At 49.2% G+C, this 24,840-nt stretch overlaps 1 protein-coding gene across 3 annotated transcripts in view; it reads right to left on the minus strand.

Moving 5' to 3' along the window:
• GRM7 (glutamate metabotropic receptor 7) overlaps nt 1-24,840 on the minus strand; it is a 206,873-nt gene that overhangs the window by 16,233 nt on the left and 165,800 nt on the right. For all 3 annotated transcript variants that reach the window (XM_042013256.1, XM_042013238.1, XM_042013246.1), the window contains one exon: nt 4,410-4,656. In XM_042013256.1, coding sequence (XP_041869190.1) covers nt 4,410-4,656 — 247 coding nt within the window. The remainder of the gene's footprint in view (nt 1-4,409; nt 4,657-24,840) is intronic.

Consider the following 24,840-nt stretch of genomic DNA (forward strand, 5'->3'; position numbering starts at 1 on the left):
ATGAGGAGGGATGGACATACAGACACAGCACGGGAGGATGAAGAAGGATGGACACACAGACACAGCACGGGAGGATGAGGAGGGATGGACACACAGACACAGCACGGGAGGATGAGGAGGGATGGACACACAGACACAGCACAGGAGCAGTTGCAGTCTGAGGCAGGAGATGTTTGTGATCCACCACCCAGATCCCCGTGGGAACCACGCAGTCAGTGCCCACTCTCGTGGCTGGAGGGAAGTGAGGATGGACATGCAGTGCCCTGGCTGCCGTTGGCATGGAGAGGGGCTGGCAGCACACGGGAAAGCACCACAGGGAGCACAGGGAACATGGACACAGTGCCTGGGGTGTTCCCTAGGAAAACTCAAGCAGCTGCCAGGGAAGTTCCACTTCCTTGCTAAAAGGCGAAGTGTCCAAGGCCGGGTCGGATGGGGCTTGGAGCAACCTGGGCTAGTGGAAGGTCAAAGGTCCCTCCCAGCCCAACCATTCTGTGGCTCCATGAAAGCAAACACTGAGAGCACCCAGCCCTCAGGAGGCATCACCTCCTCATCACCACACAACCACACTGCTGATTGCCTGATTTCCTGTCACTCTGTTGGGGAGAGCCAAGAATTAAAACAAGCTGCTTGGGAAAAGGAGTAATTACATGTAAATCTCAATATAAGTTAAGTATGGGTTGGAGGTTCCAACATTCCTCTCCCAGTCTGACACTGCTCTTGCAGCAGAAACTCGAGCAGACAGCCCAGCAGGGCACTCACTGCCTGCTTCACCTCAGGCTCCATGAGAAACATCTTCCCAGACAGTGTGAAATTCACCCAAAGACACACAAGAGCACAACAAACTGATCCCAGGGATGTGAGCTGCTGTGCACCAAATCCTGCTGATCCCAACCGTGCACTAGCAGGGAAAGCCGTGCAGTGAGTGACAGCAGGCACATGCCAGATGGCAAACAGGAGTGATTAAGAGAGTTTTCCTAAATAGAATGGAAAGCTTGGCCTTAATATATCCCATTCAGCATGAAAGCCCTCCCACGGTGTGGCTGGGGAGCTCAGCTCCTCATGAAACTTCTGATTTCCCAGAGATCCCAAGGAAATGTGTAACACAGTGAGTCCCTGCTCCCCTGAGGGGTGGGAGATGAGGTCACTGCATTTCAAGTGATTCTCCTCTCATGTTAATCAGTGTCCTCTTTTAGACTCACCCCAAACCCCCAGTGTTTGAGCCCAGCTCTCCCAAGTGCTCTGCACATTTTCTTCTGAGCCTAAATTCCAGCAGATTGCCCCAGAGCTGTGTGCAGTGGCTCCACAGGATGAGGATCACCTGCTCCTGGGAAGCTGCTCACAGAGTTCACAGACTTCCAGCCTGACATGCACATCCTCAGTTCATTACCACAGAAGGGTTTGGGTGGGAAGGAATTCAAGCCCATCCAGTGCCACCTCTGCCAGGGGCAGGGACACCTCCCACTGTCCCAGGCTGCTCCAAGCCCCAGTGTCCAACCTGGCCTTGGACACTGCCAGGGATCCAGGGGCAGCCCCAGCTGCTCTGTTCTTTTAAAGCTCTACTAAAGCATGGAGATTCTTTCAAGGCTATTTCCCACATTCTGCTTTTGGTTTGACTGTGGCCTGTGGGTAGGACAGGCCATAAATCTGGGCTCAGTCCCCAAACTTCCAGTGTTTGGAGGTACATGGATCCCGTGCTGGTGCTCCCTGGGTCTTGGGAGATATGAAACACTCATGGCTTTCCAACAGAAATGGCAACTCCAGCATCCAGAAGCTGAGCAAGCAACAGCAGCAGCCCTGTGAGACACAGTAGAAAATCAAACTGGAAACCCCAACTGTACTTGCACACCCTGAGAGCTGAGCCAGCACCTGAATTCGCTCTGTGCTGTGCTGATTTTGATCCTCCCCAGGAATTTCCCCTGCTCCTGCCTCCCTGAGCGCCACAGGAGCCTGGCATGGATCCAACAACCAAACCCTGTGCCCTGGTCAGAGCCTAGGGGGGACCAGGCACCCCCTGCCCCACAGCCAGAGGCCACCAGGGCGCATCAGAGGGGAGCAAAGCCAATTTTGCAAAGAAATACTGAAAACACATTCTTTGGTTTTCTTTTGAAAGAAGATATTTGAAATTTTTAAAAAATTGTTCCAAGATGCGTCCAGGGTGATTTGTAATTCACATTTCCTATTTTCTGATTGGTAAAACTCTGGAAAATTCCCTATTCACAATATAAAATATTTTTAAAGTGAAATTGCTATAAAAACTTCAAACCCATTTTTATATATGGACACCATACTCAAAATTTTACTGAAAACTATGTTTGAGGACTTTTGCTTGGATGTTGAGACTTTTTTTTTAAGCTCACTAGTTCAATTTTCATTTTTTTCCACCTAAAAATGGAACTGTAAAAAACTTCTATTCAACAGAATATTCAAACTTTAAAAAAAGAAACTCAGTTCAGGTGTTCAAGGAATTACTTTTATACACATTCATGAACGATGCCTTATCAAGGGGTTGATCAATAACCTAATCAATGCTACAGGACAGTAACTGCAGCACTTACACTGGGACTAATGTACCCAAAACCTTTTAAGTACAGCAGAAGTTTATTTCATTTGATTTTCTAATAATTTTTATGAACACACAGACCTGGGGAGTGAACGAGCAGTGCTAGGTGCAGCTGAGACTATGAACAGATGGAACTCTATATAAACAGTGCAAATGTTTTTAAAAATCGGTATTTCACAAACCATAAAAGAAAAGGTAAAAGCCCAGTACTTGGTTTATAAACCAGAAACTCAGAGATTGCACATTTCCTAACAAATACATTTATGTGCTCTAAAATCCCACTCAGTGAAGGCTCAAGGCCAAAGTGGCACATCCGGGCAAGCCAGGGGCCTCTGCCCCTTGTGCCTCTTAAAAACATATTCTGGTCTATAGCCCTGGACTAAAAATGGGGTGTTTGACCAAAAACATGGGGGCTAGGTGGGCAGTATTTATTTTTAGCAAAAATATTTCCTTCCCAAAGAAAAATCTGGCTGTTCTTTGGTGGGAGGGGAAAACATTCTCAGAAGCCTGAAACCAGCAATAAGAGGCAGCACAGGAGAATGAGACCAGGAGGGGACCCAGGGGAGGGAAGGCCCCAGGCTGGGCTTCCCACAGGGAACACTGCAGCATCACAGCTTGGGTGGTTTTCCCTTTGTTCAAATCTTGGGATGAGATTTTTAGATTTTGGATTTTGTGGGGGAGAAACTAATTTCAGCTTAGTCGATCCCAACAGTGATTAGTGAAGTCCACCAGCAACACATTCCCCTGCCCTGGCCCAGCTGGCTTTCAAATTCTCTTTTCCTTCCTTCCCTTCCTGAAATTTGCCGTGGCAGAGGGCCCTGAGTGTCACTGGGCAACACCCCAGTGCAGGAATTCCATTTGTGTCCTCCTGCACTCAGGCTCTGTCCAATACCGCTGGAAGAGGCCTAATACAATCCTTCATTTGTGAGAACCATTCCCTCCCTGTCTCATGTCAGAATCCCAGTCCAGCTTCCAAAGACAAATTTAGGTTTTCCAGTTGCAATGTATTTTGTACACCTGCATGATCAGACATCAGAGAAAAATCCTGCAGGGGTGAGCAGGGGAGGGAAAGTGCTGTGTCAGGGATTTGCTGCCTGTTCCCACTCTGACAGCAGAGCTGCTGCTCTGAGGCAGAAATTCCAGCAGCAGTGAACAGACAAGAAGTGGCAGGGATTCCAGCAGCAAAGGGGTGAGCGGAGCACGGGCAGGGAAAGGGCATTTCTCCGCATTCAGATCTGGTTTCTCACAAAAACTGCAGACATGCCCAAACCTTTGCAGTGTGCTGCGAGTTGTGCAGCTGTCTCCTTCCTCAGCTCCTTCCAGATTCAAATGCAAATCAAATTTGATGGCCTCAGTCTGTAATTTCGTGCTGTGCTATCCTCTGCTATGCACATTAAGGAAACTAGAAGTGTCTTTGCTATCTATTTTCCTTTTAAATCAGTGGCAAGATTTGCATTAAGACCAGATAAAATCCCTAAATGGGAATCTTCAGGGATTGTGAGATTTTTGCAAATCAACTTTGCAAGAATCAGGATGAAAACTCGGGTTAGCAGAGTTTTTGGTGCTTGTCTGGGAACCTGTCCCTGCCAGGGCCAGCTGGACACAGGCTGCAGGGTTCTGTGCCCAGGGATGTGCTGATCCCTCACCCACAGAGAGAAAGCAGGGGGAGCACGAGTTACTCACAGCTCCCAAACACTTCATGAGGCGCTGCTGCCAAACGGCACAGCTCAAAAATTGGAGATAAAAATAGAGACTTTAAAAACACACGAGAGCTGAAAACCCTGTGATGGAGCAGAGCAAGCAGGGTGGAGGCCCGGGCCGGTGGGTGCTGCAGAGCCCCAGTACTCACTGTTGGGGTCCACGTTCTCGCAGAGCTCGGTCTTGGCCTCGCCGTTGGGGCGGTCGCTGGGCTTGTGGGACAGCCGCGAGGACATCGTGGCCGCCGTCACCACGGCCTTGAAGCTGCGCTTGCGCTTCTGCACGTTGAGCTCGGGGTGGAAGATGATGATGTAAACCTTGGGCATGTAGAGCATCCCCAGCGCCACCGACGCGCTCAGGTTCATGGAGATGGTGAGCGTGGTGGTTTGGATGTAGAGCTACGGGACAACAGAGACAGGTTACACACCAGGAGCCAGGGAGGCTGCAGCGCTTCAAACATAAACACCCACTGTGAAGTGATTTTGAACCACTTTGCATGTGTTGCACACCACAGGCCTGGCTGGGCTGCAGCACTTCACACACAAACACCCATTTTACACTGATTTTTAACCAGTTTGCAGTGAAGATGTGCGAGCTGAGACCTTTGCACTGCAGCCACCATGATGTTCCACACCAGTCCCCTGCCTGATCCACCAACAGCCTCAGTGCTGGAGACTTTCGGTGGCCTTAACACAATTCCCACAGCAAGTTATGGCACAGCTTTTGTTCATTTATTTAAAGAGTGCAGATCAGATTTGGATTGAAATAATTCTGATATAAATTAAGGTTTAGCTGAGCTGTAAGTTATAGAAGAGAAACTATAATAATACAGGTTAGTAGAAATTTCTGACTTAAAAACATTGAGGAAGGTGGGATTTTCTTGTTTTTACTGCACTTTAATTCTCTACAATTCACTGAAATAACTTTGCAGAGGGTACACAATGATTTCTGTGCTCGTGACATTCAGCTGTGCTCAGTATTGCGAAAAAATATTTTCAAGTCAGAGAACAGGTACTGAGATGAGTGTTCAAAGAAACCACAGGGATTAAAAAATGTACTCTGCAAATATACAGGGGTAGAAAAGCCTTTTTTTACCCCTTTTATTTTTTAACTGTCTTTTCAGAGGACACACGTAACAGATAAACCAGAACAATTGTCACGACTTAAGAGGATTCAGCACAATTAAAAGGCACAGAGACAGCACAATACAGGTGTGAGGGAGCTGAAGAGGCAGCAGCATCTCTGCAGATCCTCTTCAGAAATTAAATATACAGGAAATCCAGAGAGATGGGAAAATCATCACGCACTGAGGCTGGTTGCTTCAGAACACTACTTCCTCTTCTCCTCCCATTCAGCGCTCATCAGTCTGAACTTCTGATGGAAGAACCCTGAGAACAACACAAATGTCTCCAGGCTTGCCCTCACGGCGTCCTAAAGCCACCTCTGGGGGAGCTTTCAGAGCCTCCGCAGCAAACCCCTGCCAACCAAACCCCTGCCATCGTCCCCAGAGCACTCGGAGTGCCCTGCCCCTGTGCTGCTGTCCCTGCAGGTGGCCCAGCGAGGTGGCCCCAGACCTCTGTTACTGCCGCTTATGCATTTAATGAGGGGCGTTCTGCACCAGCGCCAGAGCCTCCCCAGGCACCGCTGCAGCCAGAGGTGCTCCATGGGCTGCCCCAGTGGGAGCTCCTGCCTTGCTGGGAGCTGCCTCACCCTGGGCATCCTTTGATCCAACGCTTTCCCCTTAATCCTGGGCTGCTGCAAAGGCTGCACCCAGCAGCCCAGCGGTGCCTCAGGTATTCATTTTAATTTTTCCTGCTCGGAAGGGGTTGAAGGTGAAATGATTATTTAATCAAAGGGGTCTTTGCAGCACCTCCCCAGCCGAGTTCCCACCTTGCAAACGCTGATGGGAGATAAAAGGCAAGGGAGAAAAGAGCGTTTGTAGAACAAGGAGGGATGAGTGACACACAAAGCTTCTCATGACAAATGGGAGCAGTGTAAAGATAAGGGAAACTAATAGATATGCTTATTATGCAGAGTCTCAGTTTTATGTGTTTTATCTCTGCTTTGTGGTTTTACCAGCCAGACATAAAAATGCAGTTTACGTGAAACTATTTCATTTCTTATTTCACTTCTTCTGATAAATTCTCTGGAAGACTTTAGATGAATGCAAATGGATGACTTAAAGTACAAAGGATCAGATTTAACTGACAATGGGACTCTAATAACTCATGCGTGCCTTTTACAGCTGGCTGCTGAACCTGGCAGCTCCCAAACCTGAGATCAAATTAAGAAATTAAGATGCAGATTTAGTGAGAGATGCTCGAAATTGACATGAATGAGAACTGGGATGGAGCTTGTTCAGCCTGGAGGGGAGAAGGCTCTGGGATGACACAATTGTGGCCTTCCAGTGCCTGAAAGAGCTACAAGAAACACAAAGAGAGAGCGTTTACAAGGGCCTGGAGGGACAGGGGAAGGGGGAATGGCTTCAAACTGCCAGAGGGCAGGGTTAGATGGGATATTGGGAAGGAATTGTTCCCTGGGAGGGTGGGCAGGCCCTGGCACAGGGTGCCCAGAGCAGCTGGGGCTGCCCCTGGATCCCTGGCAGTGCCCAAGGCCAGGCTGGACATTGGGGCTTGGAGCAGCCTGGGACAGTGGAAGGTGTCCCTGCCATGGCAGGGGTGGCACTGGATGGGCTTTGAGGTCCTTCCAACCCAACCCATTCCATGATTGGAACTGTTGCCAGTGGAAATCAAGGCTTTCTAAAACCAAGTGGTGTTGGTCTCCCAGGGCCACTCCCCTGGAGGGCTTGAAGCCACATCTGCTATGACAGAAGGACAAAGTCACTCTGAAGGGTCACCCTCACTCCAATCTCCTTCTCTCTCAAGCAGACTGAATTTTGACAAATTTTAACTTCACACACTGCTTTGCAAATGCACCGACTTTGAAGCAGGCACTGGAGAAAACCCAACCTGGAGGACATCATTCACATGCAAAAGCACCTAGATTTTATCACTTCTTTTACATAAGTGATTTCCATTTGAATTTTAGATTTTAATGTTTTCCAGATTCTTGCTTTATTCATGCAAATTGCAAAAATTACCTTCAAAACCTTGAGAGAAAATTGGACTGGTCTGGAATACACACATCTAATAACTGGCAATTTTTATAGAACAAAATACATCAATGGCTGATTCTGCATGAACAGTGATTTCTCTGGGAAGGAGAGCACTGCAGGATCAGGCCTCTGTCTCTGCCAACCCAGGAGAGATTTCCAGCTGCTGGGCCAGAAGAACTGAACTTACAGTTTATATAACAACTTCACTCAGAGCTGCAGGGCTTTGAAAAGTCCCTTTAGGAGTCAGAAATCCTTTTTGTAGGCTAAAGCTTTGCCTTCAGTTTAATCAGGAGCAACTGCTCCTCTTTTCTAATTCAGCTTTCTAATTGTGCACTGAATTGTGTTACGTTGCAATATGGAAATAAAGTGGTAACTTGAGATATTTTTGGACTTGTGCTATTACAAGCCAATTTATCTCAATTTTATATGGGAATTAAAACAAATGTCCTTACAGATGAAGCAGACAGTTTATAAATCTCCCAGAAGGCTTTTCCAGGTCATCTGAAGATTCTATCTCATTCTCTACATTATGTTGTGCAAATACAAGAATGAAAAACACTTTTAAATAAAAATTAAAATTAGCTTCCCCTGCGTTATGTGTTTGTAACAACATGGGAAGTGAAAGGACCTGAATGCAAACATGTCCTCAGACATTTTGGTGTCCAGTGGGTGGGGGAGGGCACTCCACCCTTCCTTCAGGAGCACTGTACCCTCACTGAAAACCCCAAACCCATCTGTACGTGCAAACACTGGTCCCGTTCCCTCAGCCAAGGTGATTTATGGAGGCTCAGGCAGGGCAGCTTTGCCCAGACAGCCGTGTCCTTCCAGGGGACTGCACAGGGAAATGGGAACAGCAGTGGGGAGGAGCCCTGCCAGCTCCCGGCCCAGCCCAGCTCGGCAGCCAGGGCTCGGAACAAGGGGATCCTTGAGGCCCTTCCCAAGCCAACCTGTTCCCTGATGTGGATGCCTTTTCCTGGTCTTAAAATCAAGAGTCAAACACGGTTAGAAGGGGAAAATGGATTTTACCTTGGTATTTATTTTAAGGATCCCTAGGTGCACACGTCCAGGTCAAATGCACCGAAATGCACTCCGCCAAATGCCCACCCCAAAAGATCGGGTATGTCATTATAGGTGTTACTAATTAGCAGATCTATCAAAGATTCCCCAATGAGAGGCTCAAGTGAGCCCCCCTCCCCAAGGAGCCTTCCCCTGGATGGTTCTATCTTGGTTTACAGAATGTGTTCTGGAGAGGACCTTGGGCTCTGGGGCACATTGATCCCTAACTACAAAGCTTCTAAAATGTTTAATCTCTTAGCTTGACAGACAAGTGCAAGAATGCAGGCAAAAAGCACTGAGAATACAGAAGTTGCAAAAAAGGTATAACAGGGGTATGAAAGAAAAGGCAAAAAATTGTCATGGCATCAATGATGATGACGATGATGATGATTTTAACATCAAGATATTCACGATCTTTGCCCTCCTGTGCCCCTCAGAGTGGACTTTTCCCATGGAACACAACCACATCCCTGTGCTGAGGTGCTGGCAATCCCTCAGAAACCAACCCAGAGCCAGCTGGGACAGCAGCCCTGAGGAAGGGGGATGCTCAGGACGTTTGATAAGTGACAAGGGAAGCTGCCCAAGGGACGCTGGATAAACAAATCACAGCAGTTGTGCTGGTCACAGTTATTACAGCAGGAATAGCAGGGCAGGCAAAGAGCCCTTGTGGGATGGCTGTGGGATGCCAGGAAATCAGTCACACCATTTAATTACAAATCCTGTGCTTGGCAATCATATGAAAGGTGACACTGAAGGAAAGGATGGGATTTTAGCATCAGAAGATGTCCCTTCAGTGTCTGGTTGTTGCGCAGCCTGGCAGTGCTTGGGTGCCCAAAGAACCCCACTGCTCCTGGCCAGGCTCAGGGAATGGGCTGCACATCACAGAATCCCAGCCTGGTTTGGGTTGGGAGGGACCTCAAAGCCCATCCAGTGCCACCCCTGCCATGGGCAGGGACACCTCCCACTGTCCCAGGCTGTTCCAAGCCCCAATGTCCAGCCTGGCCTTGGGCACTGCCAGGGATCCAGGGGCAGCCCCAGCTGCTCTAGGCACCCTGTGCCAGGGCCTGCCCACCCTCCCAGGGAACAATTCCTTCCCAATATCCAGTTTATACCAACAAAATGAGAATTCCTCAAATAGAAGCATCTAAAAGACCGACTTGCTGAGGGCAAGATCATGTCCAAGCCCCGTGGCAGCATTGCACATCCCGGGACGCAGGAGTGCTGTCATGGATCCTGTCCCAGCATGTTCCTTGGAGCAGAAGGCTCAGCCATCAAAAGGAAAATTCAGACATATTCCCAGAGATTCCCACCTGCAGAGGCCACGTGCAAGGCAGCCAGCATGGAGTAAACAGGACTAAAAGGACAAACTCCCAATTCCCTGTGCCTGCACGGTGAAACTGTTCCTCCTGATGTCACCTTGTCAGAGCCACTGTTCATTTTCACGTCCCAAGAGCACCCAGCACATCGAGTTTTTCAGCCTGTGGTTCAGGCAAACGTGTGGAGGAGAGTTGAAGTGAATGTCTGTGTTTTAAATATCTTGGTTATTCCAGCTAAATATCTTACACAGCTTGTTCTCTTATATTAGGAACTTCCTTATGCAAGAAATTTGCATGCACCAAAAATAAACGTTTATGGGTTATATCTATAACTTGTGTGATAATTCAAAATAGCAAACGCTGAAGCACTTGCTCTGAGAGTTCTGATGCAGATGCAGAAGAGAAGGAATTTTGTCCCTCCAGCCTGCGAGAGAAACTCTAACAGCTTATCTGGAAGGAAATTAAATTAGGCAGATAATTGGACAAAGCAGTGATGGAATAGCAAGTGCTGCTTTCAAACAGCATCTGATGGCTGACAGAGAAACTGAAGCAGCATCAGAGGCAATCCCACCAGTCAGACAGTTTGTACAGACAATATTCAGCTGATTCCTCACCTGCTGCAAGAAGAGCTGCCTTGGCTTTCTGGAGCAGGTACAGAGACAGCAAAGGTGCCCAAAAACTGCTTGGAATCGCTTGGGAGTTGCTCAGCCAAGAAAAGGACAGCACTGGCCCTGGCTCAAGCCAACAAAGGATTAAAGGTGTTTGGAGTTGGTGCCTCCCTGGAACTGGCTGCTGGATTTCCCTGTCCTTGAATGGAAACTGGGCACAGTTAAGGGTGTGCCAGGAAGAAGCCATCCTGCAAGGGCATGAGACTTTGGAGTGAGGTGTGTGCATCCCCACCATGAACAGGATAAGTTCTCTCTCCCTTTGGGTTCATCTGCTCTTTTCTGTGCCCCTGCACACTGAGCACAGCTCGGCACTCTGCTGCCCCTGGATGGGGATGGGGATCCTGCGTCCCACTGCGGATCCAGGGGTGGGCAGCCAGAGGCAGGGGCTGGGCTGTGATCCCTGTCTGCTCAGGGAGAGAATGAGCCCTCCCTGCCCTGTGCCTGCTAACAGAGGTGGTGACAACAGAGGGACACAAAACAGCTGCACGTCCCTCTCCTGATTTTTCTTCCCTGCTAATTACATGTCCACAGGTGATGGACAGAATGTGAAATGGATGAAGTTTCCTCACAGGATCCCAGCCATGGGCTGGTACCCAGAGCAGGTCTGCCCACACCAGGAGCGTCCTGAGACCTCCACCTCCCTGCTGCCGGCTCACCAAAGGTGATCAGAAATTTCAGCCACAGCAGGGCTTGGTGGTATTTCAGGCACAGCCAGAGGGAAGAGCTCCAGAAATCCCATTATCAATCCTCAGAACCATCTAACATCTCTTGCTTGGCATTGCTGTTTGTGATCATAGCTCTAAAATAAGTTACACATCACTAAAAGAGACAAACACAAAGTGCAGCAGAAGTAATGTACATCCTCAACTTCTACTATTAAAATAATGGCTTTTCCCTCTCTCACAGGCTGAGCACTTGGCTTTTTTGAGCTAGAAATAATTCTTCATCTGTCACTTCTTCCAAAAAAACAAAAAAACAAAAAAAAAAGGAAAGGAAAAAAGAGAAAGCCTTCATTTCATCGCTCCCCCTTGCCACTGCACTGCTAAATTGACTGACACACAATCTTGGCATTTTCAGGTATTCAGAGCCAGACTCTGGCTGCTGTTGTAAATCATATTTCTCCACACTTATTGCATTTTATTCATTTTATACATGACCAGAGATTAGAGTTCAAATGAAACAGATTTTGCTATCCTTCTTATATTCGAAACGTCACCAGTCTAGAAATCTTTAATTTTACTCACTTCAACTATTGAATAATTCAATGTAAAAGGAGAAAAAACCCAACCTTGCAACACTCAGTTTGAGATTTTGAGGAAAATAAAGTGAGAGCCCAGGGCTGTGTCTCTGCAGGATGGGGGGCACTGCACAATGCTGGGACTGTGGCACTGGGACAGCTCCTGGGGCACCAGAGCAGGGTCCTCCAAGCCCTGCAATCACCAACATCTGCAAATACCAAAATCCCCATCCTCAGTTTTAAGAGAGAAGCTGTGGAAGCTTCTAGAGCATTCCATCAGACCAACCATGGCCATCCAGCACAGCAGAAACTCCTGACTGGGCTCTGAACTTCCCAGAAACACTCCCAGGATCAAATATTGCTCATAAGGACGGAGCCCAGGCAGCCTCCCCACACACATCCCCCTTCCTGACCCAAGCAGCTGCTCACTGAACACCAGGCAAAGCTCTCCTGCCATTTTTCTTAAATTATTAAAGCATCCCAGGACAGAAAATAAACTCAGGTCAAATGGTTTTAAGACAATTCCATTTACCTGAGATGGAGGAATGAGCACGAGGAATATCAGTGGAAGGTATTGATTATAAAGAGACAAAGTGCAAGTGGATGTGTAAGTAAACACACAGATGGGCAAGGAAATGGGCAAATAAAAATGTGATGGCCTTCAGAAATGGTTGTGCATAATGAATCAGTTCTGAAGAATCTGGCACGCTAAGGAACACCCGGTGTTCTAGAATTCCACTTTGCAGCCATCCAGGACACACGGAGCTAAGAAATAGTCAGAAAATCCCGAAGAATAGAAAGGTATTGTTTAAAAAGCAACTTTAGATGCTTAACCTCATGCTGATCATGTGTTCAGGTAAATCTCTCTGGTCACCAGGTTAAGGAATTAAATGTTCTTCCCAGAAGTCTCCATCAGAACAAAAGAGGTGCTGGCATTTAGTACTCAAGACAGGAGAACCTGGAGTGGTGTTTGGGTTTCCTTGGAGAACCTGGAGTGGTGTTTAGGTTTCCTTGGAAAACCTGCAGTAACACTTAGGCTTCTCTGTCTTCCCACACTGGAGGTGCCTTTCCCTGGAGTGAAAACCCCCAAAGTTTGGGGAAGAACTTGTAGTGCAGGACAAGGGGGAATGGCTTCCCACTGCAGAGGGCAGGGTTAGGGGGCACATGGGAAGGAATTGACTCTGATATTCCAAACTCATCACCATAACTTACAGGGACACACGTCAGGAGGATCAAACATTCCTCTGCCATCCTCTGCATGGAGCCTTTTGGAAGCTGCACAAGAAAGGCAAGGCAGGAAGCATCTCAAAACTAAGGAACCATCCTCTAAGGAACAGCAAGATGGAAACCCAGCAGCAGCAGCTCTGAAAGCCCCTTTGGCTCTCAGGTTGGCTCTGCACCCCCAGGACACTCCATCAGTGGGGGCAGGTGAGGTGACAGGGTGGGTGTGGCACAAGGGGCTCCTGGGCCACGGTCCAGGTCACATCCAGGCCGGGCTCAGAGCCAGAGCAGCTCCTGGAGCAGCTCCTGGATGTGCCCGAGGTTGTCATGGCAATGGGAACTCTGCGAGTGCAGCCCCTGGGAGCTGCAGCTTTGCCTTGACAGCGCTGAAAAATGCTGCCAAAATTATTCATAGCCTGGAAAGGAGAGGCACAAATGCCCTGATGGTTCTCTCTCCTCTCGGGCTCTTTAACCAGTCTGGGGGTTGCAGTTTTGTTTTACTGCCCAGTAAATCACTCAGCCACACGTTATGACGGCAAGCAGCCCTCTCACTTAGGATATTCAGGTCCTGCAAAATTAAATCCACAATGCAGAATAAATACAAGCATTATTAGAGTTCCCCAATCACACACAGTAAGCTAGCACTGAGAAAACACAGCAAAAGGAACAAGTCAAGCCTTAAGCCAGCCTTACAAGAGGGGTTGATCCAGGCCAGCAGTACAGAACAGCCCCAGGCCAGGGTTTCTCCTGCTCGACTGGGGTTCAAATCGAGCTGTAATCGAGTGCCCATCACACTCAGGCTCTCCTGAGCTGTCCATTTGCAGTCCTGCCAGGATGAAACCCCAGGCCATGCCCCCAACAAAGAGCAGAGATCCCCACAGAAGGCTGATCTTACAGAGCAAGCTTCAACACCTTTTTTCCATCCTTTCACTCCAATTCTGCTTCCCCTGAGCCAGCCACATGAATGTTTGATTTATACCCAGCCAGCCTGGCCCACTCAGAAGGCTTTGCCTGAGATCAAACTGCTCTTTTTCTGAGACACTCCAGTTAATAAATTCCCTTTGCCTCCATGTGCTTCAGCAACTGAACATCCTCCATATCCCAACACGCCGGGCTTACAAAAACTCACCCCAAACCTTCCCCCATCCAAACTGAAATCCTCTGGCCTTCCCAGAAGAACAGAACTTATTCCCCTGCACAGCTGGATGCAGTATGTTCAATGACCACACCATTCTGACCACGCACCTTGGCTGCACTCTGGGTTTGTGCAGCTGATCCCTATGGGGCTGCACCCTGACACTGCAGTGAGGAGCTGCCCAGCCACAGAGCCTCGGCAGTCACCAGCTGGGGACGTTGTCTGGAGGATCCATGCAATTTCCTCCTGGTTTGGCCACTCCAGGGTGTTAATTTCTGGGAGCATGTACTTCATTGACACACTCCTGCCCCTCCTTTAGGGTTCCCTCCGAGCAGACTCCACCAGGCTGACGGGGAAGGAGTCTCCACCCAGCCCTTCCCTGGGGGCCCTTCAGTCACAGAATCACTGAGGTTGGAAAAGACCTCCAAGAGCATCGAGTCTGGCCTTTGGCTGTTCCCCACCTTGTCAGCCAGACCAGAGCCCTGAGTGCCACGGCCAGGGAGGGTGACTCCACCACTGCCCTTTATACTGAGGCAACCCAGTACTCCCAGTATTTCTTCCCAGTATATTCCCAGCTCAACCAGTGTGCAGAACCTCAAACCAATCCCACAAAAAATTCCTTGCCCATCGAATGCCCAAGAAGTGACTGATGGCCCCAGCCCTGCCCGTGCCCAGCACTGACTGTGGTCACCTCACTTCCCCCATCACTACAAATTGCAAAAAGTCATCTGGAATCTTTCAATGTCAGTGAAGTTTGACCCAGGCCCATATTGAGAATATATTCCATATATTTGCATACAAAGTAAAATCTAATTTTGCTTGGAGACCTGCAGGGGAATTTGAAGTGCAAGCCGGTGTCAGTGCAGGAGGGGGAGAGGGAAAGGATAATCCTACACTTATAATTTCTCTTTAAAGACCTTTGGAGTAGAACACTGGCAATAAAAAGCACTGACAAATATACATACATGAAGCAAGCCAGTTTTTCACTGACTTTTGAAATGATAATGGAATTATTACTTAAACCAGAGCATTTACATATTGCTTTGGCTACTTAGAAATAAACTTGTTCTGGCTGGACATGTTCTTTGCCACCACAGTGCTGGGTACAGAGTGTGGAGTGTGCCTGGGGAACTAAAGGCTGCAGTCAAGTACCCAGAGCAGTTGGCAATTCATTTACTCTTATAACTGGGTTATTTATTCATTTATTTATTTATTAGCATGCCCAGAGCAGCTGTGGCTGCCCCTGGATCCCTGGAAGTGTCCAAGGTCAGGTTGGATGGGGCTTGGAGCAGCCTTGGACAGTGGGAGGTGCTCCTGCCCATGGCAGGGGGTGGCACTGGATGGGCTTTAAGGTCCTTCCAACCAAAACCATTCTGTGAAAATGATTTAATTTTCTGAAGGATGAAGGTGAACAGGGAGCGTGGCAGAGCTGCCTGAAAGAATGGGAGATTCCTGGACAGGGCAGCAAAGCCTTTGTTTCTGACCAGCCACCATGAGGAGTTTAAACCCTGGCACGAGGAAAATAACTCCTTGTATTAAAAAAAAGCAATTTAAACCTCAAAACAATCAATAAAAAGGGTCAGACATGGGGTGTGGGCAGCAGCCCCAGCCCCACACAGGCTGGACCCACACACGGCTGCTGACAACAGCTCAGGTGTCCCTGTAAGAACGATGAACGCCAGCAGTTCACCTCTGCCGGCAAACAGCAGCATCTCCTCGGTGCAGGCGCCCTTTCCGAGGCTCGTGTGAGCACAGCCGGGTTTGTGCCAGCCCCTCTCCCTGCCCATCGCGGGGGTTCCTGTCACCAACATCCAGCACCGCCCGGCTCCAAAGGGGCTCCCCTGACCCCTCCACACCTCGGCCAGCGCCTCCTCATCCCTCACCCCACGGGAGAACGCAGCGGGCGGGCGGCACAGCAGGAGCGCGGAAAGGGCTGGGATTATCCCGTGCCGCACACGGGGGCACTGGGAGGTGTTAATCTTCTCTATTATTCCTTCAGAGCGGTGCGAGTTTGCATTTAATTAACTCGGTGACTTGAGCCAGCCAATTCTTGTTGCTGCTAATGTATCACAATTAGAACACACCGTTGCCATGGCAACTGCCCAGTGCATCATAATCCCAACCCCGGCGCTGCTTTGCGCAATCCTTGGGCTCTGTGACACGCAGACGAGCGGTTATTGTTATGCTAAACTGGGAATGGGTAATCCCACAATACAAGATCATTTAGGTGCTCATTTAAACGAGATTTAATTACAAAAAGTCTGTCATTTTAGGACCTGCCAAATTCCAGTCGTTCCACGATCCCCCGTATCTTTGGGAGGTAGCCGTGTGCATCAACGATAATCCAGAGCATCAGGGAAGAGCTTCTCTCTTAATTATCTAACACTGCCTTTTTATTGTAGGAATAAACCAAATTTCCATCTCAAATTAGACGCCGCGGTGACAAATTACAGCAATATCCGGACCATTCTCCAGCGCGGTCTGACGGAGCGATGCCCTGTCCTGCACCATCCCACCGCAGCTCCCATTCCTCATTGCCAGCTCCAAGTTAACTCCGAAACTGCCTCCCACACGTCAGTCATACCTCAGAGATAACACCGCAATTCACTCTGAATTATTCACAGCTCCCTATCAGCACCTTCATTTGGGGTACTCAAACTGAAAGCAATCTGGAATATTACAGGGGGAGAAAACCCCGGGTTTTAAGCCCAAATCAGCTCACATGTGTAACTCATCCACGGCCTGACAGAAGTTAGCGACCCGCAGACACTGATGTGACTCTGTAACTTATTAAACACCTTTGAACAGGATAAACCCCCGAGCCTGGTTATTGCTGCCTTCAGAGCCGCGCCGTGGAGCTTCACCGAGAGCGATCCGCTGCCGCTATTGCACGGCAAGGGAGAGACGTGCAGCAGCTCGCAGCTGCCTTATCTCTGCGTGAGGGAGCCGCGAGGAAGCCCATGAACACAAACTGAATTTGTGACAAACTCTGTCTCCCGTCAGCGCCGGGACAGCGAGCATCCGAGCAGGGATTCATTCTGCTGGCATCGCGCTCCGCCCGCGCCGCGCCGCTCCCGCAGGGCGCTGACTCCGGTGGGTGCTGCTCTGGGCATCGCTCCCCGAGCCCGGGGCCACGGGCTGGGCTCCGAGCAGCCCCCGAGCCCCGCACACGCGGCCGGAGCAGGCGCTGGGCTGCGCCCAAGGCACGCCTCGCTCGGGGCCAAAGCGGAGCCAGGGCTCGGCGCCGCTCCGCGCACGCTGCCAGCACCAACGGGGACATCACAGGCCCTGACCTCCCCTTCTTATCTTCAGTCATTATCAGATTTCATCTTCCAGTCAATAAAAGCTGCTAAAACAACATTGATTTTGAAGTTCTGGAGAATCAAATCACTTGACTCTCTTGGTCCTCCAATTAAGGCACCAGAATAAATCTTAACTACTCCCTAATACCAGTTTTCACAAGACTTTCTTCAGCTGTAATCACGTTTAAGCACCTTGGCTAAACTAATTGATTTCCACTGCTTTTCCTTCCCACCACCTAAGAGAGTCTGTGCTGAGCTTTCCAGTGCATCTCCTCTCCAGCTTACTGGTGAATTACTGCTGCGAGCTCCGTTGTTAAGCAGGATCTGTTCCACTACTAAAAAGAGCTATCTTGTCTCCAAATGATATTTAATTATCTTCATTAAACATTACAGGCTGCTCTGATGCTCGAGATGTAAATCAGAGGGAACAAGAGGAAGATGAGACCATATTGTTCATCACATGCTTTGTCCTCCTACTCCCTCTGCACTCTCTTAAATAAGTGTCTCTAGAGGTAAGGCCAAGGCAGATCTTGTGAACGCTCGAGTTAATCAATTTACAATACACACATTATTTTCCACCAGTGAAACCATGAGGCTTGGGCAGGGTTAAACCTCAGCTTTCCGTGCTGTGGCACAGGCAGTTAAGGGCTGAATGGATGGTGTTTAATGAGCAATTAACAGTGCAAGAATAGCTGTTATTGCTGAGTGAGCAACCCCTCGTTTCACCTCGTTCCCCCACCTGCGTTTTGTCACCACAGACACTCCAGCCGTTCAAAGCCAAGTGCCACCGCAGAGGGAATAACCCTTGGTGAAACTCTGACTACTGGCCCTGCTAAACCTGAAAAGCCCTTCAGGAGGGCCTGACAATTACCAGGTCACGGGCTGCCCCATCACCAGGGGCATGGCTGGGAAATGTCCAGGTGAGGAGCCTGTGCTGTAAAACACCCTGTGGGTTCATGTCCAGGTGCTGCCCACCCCCTCCCAGCCCCACTGCCCACTCTGGGAAAGAAAATGTCCAGATCTTTGGTTTCTGCTGCTGAGACAGCACAGAGCGGGCACGTCACCAACAGCAACGCTGGAAATGCTGTCAAACCACCAAAGTGCTGAAGGAAAAAGTCTGCCTTGGTTTTTTTCACACCACCCACGGCAAGGGCAGCACTGCCCCACTGAGACCCTTCTTTAACAGGGAAAACCAGGACAAACACAATCTCTGGCCTCTTCCCCAGCTTCCCTGTTCTCTTCCACTCTGTCTCCTCACCCCTTTATCCTCTCATGGGCTAAACTCCTACCTTTTGAGAACCTTTCCATTTGTCATTGGCATCAATCCCCTGACAGCAGTTGCCAGCTTCTTTCTGCTCTATAAACACCACTCTGGGTCTCTGAAGCTGCCGGGGACACAGGGACCTGCTGCCACCCTGGGACCGGCACCTGGGGACAGGGACCCGCCTCCCAACACAGCCAGGCCAAACAGCATCGGGGTGACCTGGTCAGGGCCCCCAGCCGTGTCCCTGGTGGCTGTGGCCCCTCCCCAGCACTGACCCCCGCCAGACCTTACACCCCCAGCTCTGCTGCGGGAGGGAAGGATCCCCACTGGCTGCTTCTGCCCCATTCTCCTGGATGAAACAAGCAGAGAGTTTAAAAAGCTGTTATTTCAAAATGCAGAAATATGAACATGCCCCAAATCACTTTTGACATGGTACAGTTGGGACACAAATTTTTTGCTTCAGTCTACAAGAATTCATTGTTGTTTCTCTTTAACCTTCTGCTAAGCTTATGCCTCAAAGACAAAACACGAGGCAATTTCTATGACTGAGTATGATGGTTTCTACTTTTATTATTATTACATGCCTGCTTAAACCGTTTAAAACAACAAATAAATCCTTCAAGTCAATATTTTTGGGTCCATCTTTTATGTACAGAGAATCCTACTTTTGCTCTGCATTACACTGCCCTTGCTAGACTGAAAATGCTCTTGGCAGAGCAGCTCTTCTCTGCCCCTGCAAACCCAGCTGTGCTTAGCTCTGGTGGGCACAGAGGAGCTGATGTTTGGTGTCAGAGGATCTCTCCCAAACAAACTGCAGCCACCTCCATGATCCACACAGGCCTGGCTTTGTGGAGGGGAGATTCCCTTATCACTGCCTGCAACTTGGGATCTTTCACTGATTTTGGAGGAAAATTTTGGTTTAAGGAGGGTAATTTAGATTAGATATCAGGAAGAAATTGTTCTTCCTGGGTGGAGAGGCCCTGGCACAGGGTGCCCAGAGCAGCTGGGGCTGCCCCTGGATCCCTGGCAGTGTCCAAGGCCAGGTTGGGCATTGGGGCTTGGAGCAGCCTGGGACGGTGGGAGGTGTCCCTGCCATGGCAGGGGTGGCACTGGATGGGCTTTAGGGTCCTTTCCAACCCAACCCATTCCATGATTCCATGAACAGCTGACTCTAAAGCTGAATGTTCTCTTCATTCCACGCTGGTTTGGAGCAGCATGATGCCCTGGCCCTGCCCGTGGGAAGTCACTCTCTGTGACACCCATCCCATGACAGGGCTTTGCAAGGCTGAGATTTTCCCAGTGCTGCCTCAGGAACACAGCAAAGTGGAAAACGCCCCCCAGCCCCGCCCAGCAGCGGCGTGGTCGATGCAAGAGCTCTGCTGGGGAAATTATGTTGTCAGCCCAAGCGAGTTTGACATTCAGAGATACCACAATGCAAGCAAAGAGAAAAGTTTCATCAACACAGTAATTACTGCTCTGGACTCAACGGAGCCGCAATTATTTCCCGGTGAGGGGCTGTCAGTTTGTGCTGCAGATAAAAACTGTTGATAGGGCTGCCAGGGGCCCGTGCAGAGATGGCTTTTCAGATGTAAAACCCTCCTGGCAATTCTACCTTTTCTAAAAAAAAAAAAGAGGAACAAAAAAAGTACATGTCAACACTATGCATTAAACACCTACATGTTTTTTCCTTTAAAAATTGTGTTGCTTTTTAGCCAGAGGCAGTTAAGTATGCACCAGAAATTCCAGGGGAAAAAGAGACCTTCGTTGCCCACTTGTCCTTTTTTTGACATCAAGTGTGTGCACAGGACAGGGGCAGCTGTGGCCTGCCCAGAGGTGGTGATGCCGAGAGCCATGGGCAAGTGCCTCTGCCACAGCTGGGCTCACAGGTGGAAAAGCACCACAAATATTCCCAAATCTGCTGCTCCAGTCAAACAGAGATTGTCCAGACTTGGGGCTTTTGGTGAATTGGTCAAAATAGAGATACAGAAGGCTGAGGAGGAGCTGGGTCCAGCTCCCAGTGCTGCACCAGTGCCATGAAGGGAGGCTCAGGCTGAGAGCAGGGAAAGGTTCTTCCTCCAGAGGGTGCTGGGCACTGCCCAGGCTCCCCAGGGAATGGGCACGGCCCCGAGGCTGCCAGAGCTCCAGGAGCGTTTGGACAGCGCTGCCAGGGATGCCCAGGGTGGGAGTGTTGGGGTGTCTGTGCAGGGCCAGGAGCTGCACTGGATGATCCTGTGGGTCCCTTCCAGCCCAGGATAGTCTGTAATGCTGTGATTTTCACTGCTGTAGTGCCCTCTCCTTTCTGGGTTCCATTTATTTTCCCATCTTCCAAACAATTTTTTTTCTGTCTCCTCAGCACAGCTGGGAATGAAAAAGGCTGGAATTATCACAGCAAAGAGATCCCTCACTGCCAACATCAGACATCAAAGCAGCCACTCAGAGGCTTCAAAGGGTCCCTGGGTGACGCAGCACCACCGTGGGGACAGGAACCAAGTCACTTCTGCTTACATGAACCCATCTCCCCTGTGAGACAGCACACAAACCCAAACGTGGTATAACTGCTCCGTGACAGATACACCTGCCCCAATAATTGCAAATTTCACTGAATGAACTGATTGTTAATTATCCTCCCGCTCTGCCCTCTCCCTGGCTGTCAGGGATGCTGCCTGCGCGGAGCACAGTGCCTGCTCTACCTGGCTCTGCTGGTGGCACCGCTCGCTGGGGGAGCCCCCCTCCCCAGGTAATTATGTGGAACACGATTGTGGCCTTGGGCTCTGCCTGCTCAGTGTTTGCAATTAGATTTTACTACAAACGTACATATTAACATTAAAGGAGCATTACAATACAGCAAATGTGATAAACCAGAGCGACGTTACGTGTACCTTCTGCTTCTGTTCTTTCAAGAATCATAATCACCATTAATTTATGGTCTTCTGAGGAGGATCTAATTACTCCAATCAGCCCTTATTTCACTGAGAGTGTGTACGTGTGCTGGTCCCTGCCTTTAAATACCTGCACTGACAATAGAGACAGCACAGACCTGCATTTTCAGGGGTCCTGCAGCCTCCCACTGCCTGGCTGAGCATGGGTCTGAACACAGGCAGCTGCTTGGGTGGGAGATCCCCCAGACAGGACCAAGCAAAGGTAGGAATCCCTTTCCCAGGAGAGCCCTGACTTGGGAGTACAATGCAGTGCTGTGGGTAATTATTTATTACCAAAATGTGTTTGCTTCTTTCAAGACACCACCTTGAAGAGCAGCGGTGTCACCTCCCCCAGCCTGGCCAGATCCTGGGTGAATAATTCTGCCCACTTTGGTTTGCCAAATCTTCCCCTCAGGCAGGTCCTGCACAGCCACAAGCTAAACCAGCTCCAAGGGTTCTTCAAAGCCACGACCCTGAAGTACACCTGTGTTCCCTCTCGCCTCTCCTGATCCCAGTGACAGCCCCACTGGTGTTCCACGGGAGCAGGGACAGCCCATGTCACAGCCACCTCTGTGTCCCCAGGGCCAGCAGCCAACCCTCAGCCAGCCCCCGGCAGGAGCCAGGGCAGAGCAGGGCCCTGCAGCATCAATCTCAGCCCTTTTTCCACACTCACCCATCCCACGAGTTCTCTACCCAAGCTCTGGTTTGCCTTTCCCCCACCACGAGTCCCAGCCATCCCTGTCCTGTCACAGGAGGCCATTCCCTCCTTCCCAGCCATCCCTGTCCTGTCACTGAGGCCATTCCCTCCTTCCCAGCCATCCCTGTCACATCAAACACAAGTGACAAATCCCCCCCTTCTCTCTGCTGCACCCGAGTGTGAGGCTGTGGACACCCACAAATCCCAGGTGCCCAAGTTTAGGCACCAAGTTTTCCTTGCTATTTTTCTTTCTCTTTTCCAGCCTCCATGGCAGAGGGAGCTGTGGCAGAGCTCCTGCTGAGCCCTGACTCCCTGAGGCGCTCAGCAAACACCAGGAACCAACCCAGTCAGTAATTTCCCCTATTTCCTGGGGTGTTCTCTCCTCCAGGAGCCTCAGAGGCCATAACTCAACTCTAGCCAGGGGGTGGTGGGTCTGTGAGTGTCTCTTCAGGAACAAACCTCCCCCCAGAGCAGCAGGGAGAGGAAAACAGGCATGTGGCCAAAGATCAACAACTCCAGAACCCAGGACTCCTGCAGCACTCACCAGTTCAACGACACAGATGGAAATGCTGAGCTCCTGTTTAGGGTTACACCTTTAGCAGCAGTGACACCTTAAAAGCCTTCTAATTTGGCTGTGGTTTGACTGGTCACAGCCTCCCTTCCCACTGGGAAGGCCAAATGAATGCAGAGGGTAATAAAGTAAATCTTACTGAGAACTTGACCCAGAAGCTGTGCTTAAAATTTTTGATTAGTTCTACAGAAACTAGAATTGAAGCTCTATAGGCACTCAAAGGTTTTCACAAGGGTTTTTATGCACTTTTCAGCAGTGTTGTTATATAACCTGATAAAAACCTAGGCCAGGATCACTTTTGTAGTGAAGGTTATCAGCCTTCCAAAAATTCCACTGATTATTTCACTTCTAGATTTCAAAGAACACCTAATTTCTCCTCAATTAAAATGCAGAACTCCAGTACTCCACAAAAGTGGATTTTATTGAATACCCCGTGCTTGGAGGATCTCCAGACCTCGTGGCTCCAGCCTGGAGGGTCTGAACTGCAATGAGGTGAAGCTGCTCTTCAATTCAGGCTTGACTCATGACAACTCTAATGTCAGATCCTTAAATTCCGGGGTGTTCTCAGGAATACAGTCAAGGCTGGATAAAATTAGCAACTTCAGCACCTGAACATGCAGATAATGCAGTGATGGGTGAAGTGAAAGTGCATCAATGAGAGAAACTCCTGTTATCAGAATCCTCCTTTAAATGAAAGCTGCAATCCACCCCTGTCCCTGTGTGAGCCCCAAATCTGGGCAGATTCAGTCACATTCCCTGGAGCCTTGAAGCCTGATTTTCTCCACGATACAACAGTGTAAAATTCCAACAAATGTTGCATTAAATTCCTCATAACTCCCAAATCCATATATGTAGAGTTGCTATAGCAACTGTCAGCTCAAGCCTTCCCAAGGGAGAAAATAAAAGTGTGTCCTACCTGGCTAATTGGTATTTGTGTTACAGAGAATTGAAGGGTAACTTAGTTTCACCAAAAAATAGAACATAGACTGAAGTGCTCCTGTGCTAATGTGACATTATTTAATCTGAACAAGGACCCATTTTGCATGTGCCTTCAAATTACAGTATTTATGGAACACTTAACACGATAAGTAAAAGCGTTGCTGCCAAATATGCCTGACTTGCTCTGCTTATTGACTTCAATAAAAGGGACATTGAAAAAAAAATAGAGAAAGAAGGAAGAAGGTGGAAGAGCTGATGGAATTAGGGACTTCAAATTGCATAGTAGTTGTATTACAAAAACCTACAAAACCCCCCAAAACCCCCAACAATTTACAACCAAAAATTCATGCAGAAATAAGCTGATGGAATGTCACAACTCTTCTCCCTATTTCAACTTTTCCCTACTTCTCATCATTGCAGGAAGAACAAAGCATCCCAGGCAGGATGGCCACACTGGCTGAACAGCAGTCACCCCTCACTCAGAGGCATGATTAGAACTTTTTTAACTTGCAAAAAGCCCTGAAAATCATTCAAGAAAAAATCCCACTGGCAGGATATATTGAGGAGCACGCTGACAGTTCTCACTGGCTTGTAAAGACATCCAGAAATGTATTATTTTAATCTTGGCACAATTACTGAATAAAAGCAATCACAGCTCTGAGGCAGCAGAACCTGTATGAAACATGAAAATATAATGATGACATCTCTCTCTCTATCAGCCCAGTGACATAACCTGAGAAAATGAGATTTAAGGGGAATATTCAGTTTCTCTGGGCACCCTGTGCCAGGGCCTCCTCACTCTCAGAGGGTGGAATTCCTTCCATATATCCAGCCTAAATCTTCCCTCCTTTGGCTAAAAGCCATTAAGTGGCTTTCTATCAAATACACGCTGAAGGAAGGATCTTCACGAGCAGAGCCAGCACAATTCCTGCCCCCAGAACTGTCCTGCTCCCCCAAAGGTTACACAGCATTTTTAGGAGATCCACCAGATACAGGAGAACACAACCCCCCAGAGCTGCACAGCGCCCAGGCATGGAGCTCTGAGAGCTCTGTGTCCCAGCCAAGGGAACTCCGGGAGTGCTGGAACGTGGGAAGGACGAGCACATTCCACATCCACGGGATCCATGTGCTGCATTACCAAGC

The sequence above is a fragment of the Corvus kubaryi genome, unplaced genomic scaffold (assembly GCF_017639235.1).
Source record: "Corvus kubaryi isolate FWS band 111438036 unplaced genomic scaffold, C.kubaryi_AGA036_p1.0 136, whole genome shotgun sequence".
NCBI lineage: Eukaryota > Metazoa > Chordata > Aves > Passeriformes > Corvidae > Corvus > Corvus kubaryi.